General features: G+C 41.4%; 1 protein-coding gene across 2 annotated transcripts in view; it reads right to left on the bottom strand.

Moving 5' to 3' along the window:
• Positions 1 to 12,692, bottom strand: part of EIF5B (eukaryotic translation initiation factor 5B) — a 697,227-nt gene that overhangs the window by 76,255 nt on the left and 608,280 nt on the right. For both annotated transcript variants that reach the window (XM_086934729.1, XM_086934728.1), the window contains exon 22: positions 8,799 to 8,937. In XM_086934729.1, the coding sequence (XP_086790855.1) occupies positions 8,799 to 8,937 (139 nt within the window). The remainder of the gene's footprint in view (positions 1 to 8,798; positions 8,938 to 12,692) is intronic.

Consider the following 12,692-nt stretch of genomic DNA (forward strand, 5'->3'; position numbering starts at 1 on the left):
GAACACCATTATACTTGGGTTCGCGGCAGAGGGTTACAAATTAAACTTTTAAAAGTCCCGAATTGCCCATCTGACAGTACTATTTTTAGGATACGAATTATCAAGTGAAGGAAAAAGCCTAGCGGACAACTTCTTAGAGAAGTGCGCTGTACTCCAAGCTCCAAAAACGCTGAAGAATTTACAATCCATTCTAGGTTTTCTGAATTTCAGAAGAACTTACATTCTAAATTACGCAGAGGGTTAAACCTCTTTACGAACTAATTAAACCTGATTTTAAACAAATCAATTAGACTCAAAAACACACAGAAATTTTGAGATCACTGCAAACAGACATGTTAGCTAAAACTAAATTAGATACACGTGACAACACACGCGATCTTGTAATCCGAGTCATCCCAGGAAGATGCGGATTCACGTACCTAACCTCTAATGAGGGAGAAAAGGTACCAATTTCAATTAAATCTCACTTGTACACACAAGTAGAAAAAGCATTCAGTCTCACAGAAAGAACTGTGAAAGCAGTGCAAATCGCATTAGCAAATGAAAGAGAACTAGCACACGGCAAACGGATTAATATCCTCACAGCGGAATCCGCCTTCGAGGCGCTATTCAGCCCTATAAACCTGCCTACAGTGTCACTGGATCCGAAATGGATACAGTGTGTAGATTCTCTAGGAGCGGAAGATGTGAAATACTATTTCGCCCCGCAATTCGAAGAACTGAATGATTTAGAATATGAAGAAGAATATCCTCTGCCAATCGAACTTCTGCCTCTCCCACAGTACGCCTGTATAATCTATACAGAAAGATTTGTACAGCATTTTAACGTAGAGAGCAAATCCTACGATGCAGCATGTGCGATCATTAAAGGTCGTTGGCTGTGCGGTAAATTCAGACCGAAAGTATCAAAAACTGAATCTGTAAGAAACTGTTCGGTTCAGAGAACTGAAATTAGATGTTTAAAGATGGCGCTTGAAAATGCAGAACGTGAATTCCCGACACTTATCGTGTGCGATTCTCATTTTTGCGTTAACTCTTACAACAATAAATTGCAGAGGTGGATTGAAAACGACTACAAAGATGACACAGGTGCCACAATAAAGCATAAATTGCTCTGGAAACAGGTAGCTCTTTTACAGAAAGAACTACAAAAGACTCACGTGATACACGCACAGAGTCTTCAACGTGATGGCGTTCACGTTGCAGGGAATTCATTGGCTAATACAGCCACAGCGGAAGCAACTAAACCAGCTTCCGTAGCCACAAAAAAGCGTACAGAAAAATACATAGACGGGGAAACCATGCTGGCAGTAAAAACGACCGTAAAAGGCGACTGTGCAGCACTACCTGTAAACTATCCACTCAATTATGCATACATACTAGATGCAAACTCCGTTCCTTTTGCTCGAATCCCTGGAGTGGGGGATAGGGTAATTCCAAACAGGGACCGGAGGGGCTTCCTCTTACTGGAAGCACACATGGGGTTGGGTCTGAGACATCAAACAATTAAGGTTTCTCTGAAAGAATTACAATCAGAGTACTGGTGGCCAGGAATGAGCATAGATATTCAATGTTTTGCTCAAAATTGTAAAGACTGCAACAGAGATTGCAGTAATGAACAGGCCAGTGTAGTTTCAGGATCCCTGCTAGACAGCATAAGGCGGTCTATCTGCGCAATCAAAGAAGAGAAGCGCGTCCCATTGTACACAGTTAAGGCTAAACACACTTAAAAAATGTGGCCTCCAGCGCTCGGCTGACGCCTAGAACTGTTATAAAAGATTTGCGAGTCCATATCAGCATATACGCAATTACCACGTTCCATTCTGACCAGGGTCCTGCTTTCAGCTCTCGAGCTTATAAGGAGGCCATGGCCGGCATGGGAATTGGGTTGCGGTATTCTTGTCCGTCGCACCCCGAAGGGAATAGTGAGGTTGAAAGAAAAAACCGTGACATAAAGCGATCTATAACAGCGAAGGTATTAGGTTCAGGCGCTCGGTGGGTCAAACATCTAATAAGTGTCCAGACTAGTCTTAATAACTTGCCAAGAAATTCTCTAAAAGGATTCAGCCCATACGAACTATTGTTCGGAATTAGAATGAACATTCAGGACCTCGATAGTCAGATATCAGTGGTACAAGAAAAAACAACAGACTTTGACATCAAAGATCGTTTGGCTGTTTTACAGGAACTGAATGAAACAAGAAAATGCTTAAGCAACATAAAGTTAAAGCAACAGCCATCTACCACTGACGAGGCACCACAAGCAACAGCCCCAGCAAGGCCTGTCTGGATTCCAAAGATTGGGGATCTAGTCAGAGAAAAAAATCGCGGTGAAGAAGGAATTTGGGCCTTCTTACAGAAAAGCAGTACCTGTCTTGGCAGTCACCGGAACAAGATCAGTTGTACTACCGCCCCTTGCTGGTAAAAAGGAGAACAGAGTTGTGTCTATCGACCTGGTAAAACCACAAGCATGTGGCCTATAATCAACAGTAGGCCCAGTGGACTCCCAAGAAACAACAGAATACCCAAACTTGCAACAATCCAAGAGGTTCAAACTGAAAGACTAATCACATTCGATCAGCCTGCAGTGCACGGTGAAGGACTATGCAATAATGCCATGGAACTCGTGCCTCTTGGGACACAGATTGAAACAGTTCGTCAAGAAACACCAGTCTACAATAATGTGGCATCAGAAAATGCTACCGAGAGACAGATTGAAAGAACAATCCCAACAATTGACAGAACTGCCTCTGGTTATTTCATTAACTTCGACAACTTCTCTGAAGATCAAAACGACCCCGAAGTGATGCCAGAAACAAGAATGACTCTTAAAGAAAATACAACAGGACTCCTTCAACAAATCAAAGAATTATATCTGGATTCACCGTTGATTGAGCATTGGATTATTTCAGGGGTATTCATACTCCTACTATGCCTAATTTTAGTTTTAATTTTAGGAAATTTATTACAATTGAATGGACACAGCAAGTCAGAACATCAACCTAGTCCTGAAACCACACAGATCATCACACGTGAAGAAAAGAGAACTGTCAACAGTAAATGTCACAGCAATTCCAATACCTGGTGGGGTAGTATGGGAGAAAACGGACTATGAGATCTATGGTCCGGTCGAAATCCTGAAGTATCCTCATCAACTAAAGGTTTCCTTAAGTGACTTTGTAAAAGCTAGTACATTCTCTGATGATTGGGAATTTAACAGTATTAATGACATGATGTCTGATTTAGTAATGTCAGCTAGATTCACAGAACATGATTATTTACAAGGTTCATCTAGTTATGAGCAATTATTCTGCTACACACATTATGGTGATCATTACTTGCATAAATCTGTACAGCCTAGAAATGTTTTTATGTATAATCAATGGGAACATTGTGCTACACCACCTAAAAGCAGTTCTAAAGCATTTTTTGAGAAATTCAAGTACTTCTCAGGGTTCAACACCAGTAATGCAGAAACGTTTTATTACAAACTATTAGATAAAACAGGAATGAAAACAATGCTGACAAATTCTAAATTGATATATTCAGAAGCATTTTATGAAAAAATGATGACATTTGGTTTTGATTATTGGAAAAATAAAATTGAAACGAAAACCATTTGGGGTACAAAAGATTGGCAGGTACAAGGCCTTGAAGCACTATTCAGAACCTGCATGATACCAGAACAAATGATGTTTTTAAATGACACAATACACCAAACATCCTGTCTTGGCCTAGCTAAGATCAAAGACCTAAACAAACCGTCTATTCCTAAGCCAATACCTGAGAATACAACTACAGATATTGAGTTAGACGTGTCACAAATTTTACATTTTAACAGAACACATCCTGATTGGAAAAAGTGGTTAACCTGGCCTACTGACACAAACAGCTGTCAAGATAGATTCCTGAATAAAACACAGGGGTTAAAAATGACCAGACTAGACCCGAGATATTCCCAGAGACAACATCCAGGGATAATAACATACAGTGTAGGGAAACTCTGCCTTGAGTGGCTATCATCATCCACACTGGCTGAAATTAAGCAACACTTGTCTTTACTAAAAGATGGTGATGATTTGCGCGATTTCATTCTTGGACCACACAAACAGCGTCAAAAGCGTTTCATAGCAACCAGTATCTATGCTGCTTACAACGAGGCTTGGAAAGTCAAACAAATTGAAACAGCTGAAAAAATACGAGAAATTGATCGTATTAATTTGGAAAAATCACTTTCTGTAGTGGACAATGGGTTAATGACTCTGTCCTCCAGAATATATTCGTTGGACAATATTGTATCCTCTGCCTTGATGTGATAGATAGAGACTTGCTAATGTTACAACATGGCCAATCTCAATTACGTTCCATTGTACAATTGGGCTGGACGCTGCAAAATCTTCGTTCAGGCTATGTGCCTTGGCGTTTAATCAACACAACGTCATTATTTTCCATTTTTAACCTTACTGATAAACAGATCAGTTTGGCACAGAAAGGAGCAGACTATACAATCCTGAGCATCGAAAAACTTGAGAGATTACCATTGACAATGTCAGAGAGTCCGGTCATTGAATGGATAATACACGGAATTATCACAATTCCGAAAACAACTTTCCGATTTAAAAAGTGCCTTGAGTACATACCTGCTGGCCAGTATGAACAATTGGGTAAAGGATATGTAAAATCAGAATGGAAATTACCATACACACATTCTTGCTATAGTGACAGCGACAAAAATGTATTTCTTAGTGGTGAAAATTGTAAACATTCACTAAGCGGTATACTTTTGTGTCAGGGTATTAATTTACACGGAGCATGTGATGGAAATTCTAACAACCTTTCATGCCACCAGCTAGTCACACCTGCAACTCAGATAGAGCCCTTCTTTATGCAACTCGCAAACGGGAGTTACATTCTTAGAACGGATCACAGATGTTGTGGCCTTGTGCCAGGGAAAAGTTATCTAGTAAGAGTAACATCCATGGCCAAATGCTGTATGCAGGCATTGTTCCCGAGTGGGCCTGCAGACACAGTGACTCCCATCTGGCCTCGTCTGAATCTCTATTCTATACGAATTGATACTTTAAGCAAAATGAAGTCTGTGCTTTTGCAGACAACAGTGCCCATAACGTCATCAAAAGAGACGTATGATCTTCTAGTTGCAAGGACAGCTACTGAAGTTCATGAACTTTTATCAACAAATTGCCCCGTGCATTTCGTAGAAATACTTAGCCAACTCCTTAACATGTCTAGTGCCACAGGCATCCCAGGCATATTTAAGACGATTTTTACGGGACTGCCAACACCTTTTCAAGCAATTTTGGGAATCGTTCCTAATTTTGTCCACTCTGTTTTTGGCGGCATACCCTTATTTTTGGGACTTGTAGCAGGGATTTTATTTTTGTCCGTCCTGCTTCGTTATGGCAAGCCAAAGCTCAGACATAGCTCCCATGGGAATGGAAGAGACAATCCTAGCAATGCGCTACCGGGACAGGATAACTAACTTCCTTGGATTGGCCAGGCTGGGAGATCTAAACATGACCTGGCTCCTTTCATTCAGACCTATATGGCAGAACTGTATCTTACCGGTACTACGATGTATGCTATGCGGAGATGAGTGCGTGTTGGACATCTGTCTTTCACTTCCATCAGCAGTACCAATGGACGTCGATACTTTGCTCAGTCCAATAATGGCTCACGCATTGTGTTGTCCCCAGCGGCTACCAATCCTGATGACAGCATTCGTTGAGACTCCTGTGCTACGACTAGGTGGTAACAGTGGAGCGAGTGACAAAAGCAGCATCACCCAGGTACGACCTTCTGTGAGCATTGCTGATCCCGACTATGATGACAGCAATCATTCTCACACTAGCCAAGTTACAGCACTATCGAATTTGGTTGAACTGTCACCTGATTTTGTAGACCAATTCTTTGAGAGCCTGTCTGATACGATGTTCTCATCCGAACAGAAACAATAACTTAGAGAAGCTTTCCGACACACAGCGTTCCCATGAACTCTGAATTCGGCCTTCAGTTTTGAACAACAAAAACTGTTAAAAGCGTTGGAACTCTATTTCCCCGTTCAAGCAATAATTCTTTTGAATTGAACACTTCTTAATATTGACCTTTTTTTTGGCACGAACAATTCTTTGCTTAACGTAAAAACTATTCTTAGAGAACAGAAGCTTTAAACTTCTATTTCTAAACACATCTAGAGACATAACAACCTTACATCAGCCTCTAGCACATGTTATTGCAATACATTTATATGTGATGATTTATCTCGCCCTTCTTCTGTTTCAGAGATATTTCATGTGTAATTCTTTTTGCATAATCGTTCATTGATTCCATATGCTATAATTTTTGAATGATTTCTATGCTTCAAAAACGTACAGAACCTAAATTTCACGTATTACATTATACGCCTATTTCGAATGCATTTATGTATTTTGGGGTGGGCAATGTTACACATGCATCCTATTGCTCTAGTTTTAGTAATTTGATGGACATGAACCCGTGGAGTGGGTGTTGCGTGTTTATCTAGGTTCCTGATCGATACTGTGACCTTATGCCCCTATTCGGCTATAAATCCATTTATTCCCTATATTGGCATAACCGTTCAAGTGCGATATTCAGAAAGTCATCTCTGGCCTCACACGAACAGAGCCACATTCCAGAATAGTTCTCTGCCACTTCCTTTGCAACCAATTAGTGCAATGACAGAGCAGAAGTCACTATCTGATATTCCTAGATTAACACTCCGAGTTCTTCAACAAGATAAAAACTCAGCAAACCTGGAAATCCCCGCTTGCTGTGTTTTGATTAGTAATGGAACTCTAATGAGCAACTGATAGCTATCACTTCCTAGTGACATCTTTAATTGACGTCTTATGTCCAGCAAACTTACGTCAAACCAGGCACCTGTCAGGTATAAATATTACCAACGTTGCCTTAAGCAATTGCTGGTGTCCCATTGCTGTTGTATGCTGTATGCAGTACGCTGCTGCTGCCCAGTTGCTGTTGGTGAAGCTACTGATACCATTATCGCTGCTAAAGCGCGAACGATGGTGTGGTGAGCTTAGGAGCTGAACAGCCGTCCCTCTGCGAAGAGCCCAGCAGATGCCAAGCTGCCCGCGGACGCTGTCCCCCCTCCTCCTCCTCGACGCGCTGAAGAGAGACGCTGTCTTTCTCCTGCAGAGAAATCCAGCTCCAGCGTTTCTAGTCTGCCCTCGCGGGTGACTGGGATACCGAGTTCCCCCTGGAGGAGATACCAGACCTCCATCATTCTATTCAGAGGTATGGTGTTGACTAAACCCTTAGACGAGAATTCTTGAAGCAAACCTTGGCAAAACCAACTTAACTTACAGCTACTTACTTACTCCCCTCCCAAGTATTAGGCTTAGGTCAGGTACACTGGGGTAGGCGTAGTTAGAAGCACCAGTTGAGTATTTTAGCCTAATGTATATATGACTGTATATATGTTTTATTACTTTTAAACCATTGTATGGCTAAGAAACCATATCAATGCTTTTACAGTATTATTTCACAATACTTATCTTACTGTACGTACTTTTTATCATAACAAGTCTTGCAATTGTGGCAATACATTTCTCTTGTACGAGAAGAAAGACTGTTCAATAAATGTTAACCCTTTATTGACAAACGCCCGTCTCTCTATTCTCTATATATTGTGAAAGTAATCTGCACTAACCTGACTGAGTAAAATAACTGTCTATTGTTTCACACGACCCTAGAGATTGACTCTTAATCTGAGGAGCAAAGTTGTCATGTTGCACGGTTGTGTGAAAGCTGAATCCCTTCTTGTCTGTGCCCGGGAAGCTGATCACTTCCTATTCAGTCAAGAAAGTTTCCAGTGACCTCTGAGCTAGTTGGTAACAACCCCAATTAAGTTTAGCATAGTCAGTAGAGGCCTGGAAGATCCGCACTTCTACGTCGATACTACTGTTTATGTTATTCCAATGCGCAGGGCCTAGTGGGAAACTAGGAACTACACTACAATGCCAAGGAAATGTTTATCACTAAAAGGTAAACTTAATTTTCCCTGGCCAGTGTCTAGTGCAGTTCTAACTACACCATAGAACAGTATGGAACTTGCATGCAAATGCTCTAGTCAAGATAGCGGGTCAATTCTGTTCATTACATGAGGTATCTCTATGGTAGTTATTCACAGGGAAAAACCAAATAAAACATTTATCACACAATAAATAATTTTCAGAAGGTAGAAAAAAGGACTTAACTGCTAGCTCTAGGTAAATTACTGCTGAACAAAAAAATGCAGTAAAAGTCTCAATACTCCTCAACAGGCAGGAAAACATTAAATGGATGGGAGGAATACACATAGGATTTACACAGGGAAGTACTATATATTAGAATTAATGTTTCATGGTTCAACAGTCTGCAATTTAGCAACTATATAATATAGGTGTACAGCAGCATTCTGAATCAATTTTTTGTTTGCAAGCAATGTATTAACCCCCTTGGCGCTCCATCATTCCACACAGAATGAAGATCACAAGAGACATCAAAAACAAATGAAACAGTTTTCACTCATTCCGAGAGGTAATATTGCATAAAAAAAGTGGTTGCTGAATAAGATCATAAAATAGAAGCTATTTATTTGCAAGTAGAGTAGTCCGATTGTGAATGCATAAGTACAGGGTAGCAAGCAAAAAGCCAGCCCATTTTAAAGCTTTCTACAAAAATCTTTTAAGCAGTTTGACAAATCAATTCCTTGTTACGTTCACACAAGGTAGGTGAAATTAAGTGAACATGGTACTTACACTTTTACTAGGTACACAAAGGGGGGTTCCTTGCTTCACCTGGCCAGCTTCGATAATAACTCCCATCACTATAGGATCTCGAGAGTTAAAAATAAACTGAGGGAGTATTCGAATCTTGCATGGAAATACTGCTATGTGCCTAAAGAGAGGAAGACAAGTATTAAATGCACAATTGGTCTTAAAACTCACAGTTACATTAGCACACTATGATTCTAGTTTAATAGTCAAATATCTATATATTCCTAGGTCGTGTTGCCTTTGTATAAGAGGACGTATTCTTTCTTTCTATATGTCCTTTATCGCAGAGGTCTTCATTGTATGGATTGCGATTTTTACTGAATTGAATGGTAGCAGCAAGTTTTATTTACTTGTTTTTCGAGTATTTTATTTTCATATGACAAACTGTACTGTGTTCTTTTATGATTTTACATGCACAATCGAATAAGGATATTTGACTATGATTCTAATTGGATCAAACGTTCACCGGGAAGATCATTTTTCTTAGGCACGGAGAATATTCTGGACTAATCTTTCCAAGAGTACCATTGTTGATCCTGTGGATAGTTCTGCACATATTGGCTAAAGTGTTCATCCTTTTCTGAACAGTCTAGAGGGTGGATGGTCACTTTGTCCCTTTGGAAAGGTGTATGCCAAATCTTTCTTTCTTTGCAGATAGAACAAAAAGTCCTAAACAAAATGGCACCTGTTTTCAAATGCACTTAGATTATGTTGGCGAGTCAGTGATTTGAAAACGTTCGTGTAATTTCTATTCGGTTCATTGTAATTCTAAAGACAATAACTATACATTTAAAACATAAGTATGTAGAGGATTTCAATATTTATAGAGCTGAATGAAAAAAACGTGTTAATTAACCATTTTTTCTGTTACAGGACCTTTCAAGAACATCTATGGATCTAGTGCTAAAATAAAGTGATCAAGCACTGGCAAACGCAACAGATCTGACTTTAATAAATCAAAGTATGTACAAACGTGGTCTACATATGCTCAAACTTTTAAGCCAATTGCAAAAACAACAATTGATGGATAGAATGCAGAACATGTCATACATTGACCGAAGTAAAGACAGAAATCTGAGCTTAAATCCATCGTTTTTTTGCTCACCATGGCATTCCAGTTTGAACCCAGCCATATGCAAATCAGTTGTGACCCTGTGCCCAATGGGAACAAGTCCAGCCTGAACTGCCAGGCCAGGTCCTCCCTGGACTGGAAACAAACATCCTAGGACCGGTTTCGGGGTTTCACCCCTCATCAGCCAGGATAACTTGACTCCAGTGGCATGGAGGGCACGGGACCCAAGTGTGGGCATACTCGTCCCACTCAGGGTGACAAATGCAAAAACAATGATTGATGGACAGAATGCAGAAAAATGTCATACATTCACCCTAGTACCAAGATATGGGCCTAAATCCATCGTTTCTTTGCTCACCATGCCATTCCAGTTTGAACCCAGCCATATGCATATCAGTCTTGACCCTGTGCCCAAACTGCCAGGCCTATCTGATTTGCCAGTGTTTCTTATCTGCTTTGGAAAAGGGCAAAGTAGAAGAAACTTGACTCCCAGTTTGCTTAAGCAGATACCATTAATACACTCCCAGTCTTCTTTGGTTGTCCCTTAAAGGTGTTACTTTTTGATGAAACACGAAAATGTTGGTTTCTTATGTGTAAGGATAGATCACTTGTTCAAGTTTTGAAAAACAGTTCAAAATGTGGTGTGACTGTATGCTCTATATAAATTGTCAACAATATTAGTGTAATAACGTGCACCAGTATGCATGTATATGTATATGGCATTTCTATTGTGCAAACATAGCCAAAACACCCACAGTGCTGCACATGGTCCAAGACCAGCATTAACTGCCAGATTCATCAAAGACCCGTTTTGCGAGTCTGTAATAGCGATTCATAAGGAATCGCTATTACAGACTCGCAAAACGGGATTCATGTAGGAATCGCTAAATAAATTGCGATTCCTACACATTCCTTATTTGCGATTAGCAAATTGCTAATCGCAAATAAGGATGCGATTTCAAGGGTGCTAGGGGTGTCCAAAGGACACCCTGTAGCACCCCTGAAAGGGAAACTACATTGGTGTTGCGCACACACATGTCCAAAGGACATGTGTGTGTGCAACATGCAACTTAGAAAAATGCTTTTAAAAGCATTTTTTTAAGTTTTCGCTATTTACCACGAGGTTTGACCTCGCGGTAAATAGCGGCCTGAAATTGCGATTTCGCAATTTGAAAATGGATGATGAATTGCATTTGAGGAATCTCAATTAGAGATTCCTTAAATGTAATTCCTCGCTAATTAGCGACTTCGCTATTACCGATTTTTGCATTTGGGATGATGAATCTCAAATGCAAAAATTGCGCTCGCAAAGTGCCAGATTCTGAGAATCTGGCCCTTTGCGAGCGCAATTGAGGTTCATGAATCTGGCCGTAAGTCTAGTGCTTAATATGCAAAAAAAAAGTGCCAGTCCTCCAGGCCACTGCAGCTTACAAAATACATTGCCCATGCAATGCTGCCAGAGATAGTAATAACACAACTACTAACCATCACGCTCTCCTACAAGTGTGTCAATTCAGACCGTTTCAGGCCCTCAAACCTGCAAGAATGGCTTGGTAATAGTGATTTTCAATGTATATTGAATCAACTGTTGTTGTGGTCATCTCTAAATTAGCCAGACAGAGCAACCTTGTGGCAGACTGTCAGAAGAACTTGTATTGACAATTAAGAGCAGACACCAAGCACCTGAAACCACGAGTCAAATTAAGCAGTGAGCAAGTCAAAGAATTAGAGGAGAGGAAGCAGGGCTGTGGATGGTTAATGCTCTGTGGTGCAGTCTTCTTTAAATAGGTGAGTTTTCTTAAATTGGAGCACCGTTAAAGATGTCCTGAAGAATAAAGAGAAAATGCTGAATATCCTTGGTGCACAGATGGAAAATGGCTGCTTTGTGGTTTCCTTTTTAGGTCGAGCGTAGCGAAGGACCTATTGCCGGCGTGTTCGGAGGAATGTGAGACAGCGTACAGGCACGAGCCTCTGCTGTCTCAGATTCCTCCTCGAGGGCGCGCACGGGGCCGTGCACGTCCCCTGCCTCCCCTTGACATGCTCGCTCAATCACACACAGGCAAAGTCACGCATGCGCACACACATTTCCATGCGCACACACTCCCCCCCAGGCATACACACACAGGCAGGCACGCGCACACACACACACACACGCACACACACACAAACACACACACAAGCACGCACGCACCCCCCTCCCCCACCACTGACGGGGCTCACGCGCGCACACACAGACACATATCCCCCCCTCCACTCACCGTGCTCTTATGTCGCGTCGCCTCGCTGTGCTCCTTTTCTCCGGCGCATCTCCACACGCGGGGCACTTCTCTGGATCTTCACGCTACCGCGGGGCTCTCCCTCCATGATGGGAGCCCCGTATCAACGAGCAACACCGACCTCTTCCGGCCACGTCACAGGCCCCGCCCATGTCACGGGCAAGGATGCCTGACTTCCTGGTTTCGCCCCCGCCAGCAACTCTGCTTCATGAAAGCGTGCAGCAACCTAGACCGGTAACTTGTGATTGCGGGCAAATTACTTGTTTTCTTCTAAGCGGTCTGTGTAATAATACGTTAGAAGAAAGCCCATGTTTATAAACATAACAGTCTGGGTTTCATTTCCCGATCTTCCGCTGTCTGGAAACACGTTTTTCATAACCCGCAATGTTAAGGCGGGTACTACGTGATTTGTTGCAAATTAATGTGAAGGTTAACACAAGCGCTTGCTGTTGACAATGACACGCTGTATATATAAACTCTGCGTTCGTACACAGAACATAAAAATGAGAACATCGTCTACAAATGCCA

Source organism: Lissotriton vulgaris, chromosome 8 (genome assembly GCF_964263255.1).
Source record: "Lissotriton vulgaris chromosome 8, aLisVul1.2, whole genome shotgun sequence".
NCBI lineage: Eukaryota > Metazoa > Chordata > Amphibia > Caudata > Salamandridae > Lissotriton > Lissotriton vulgaris.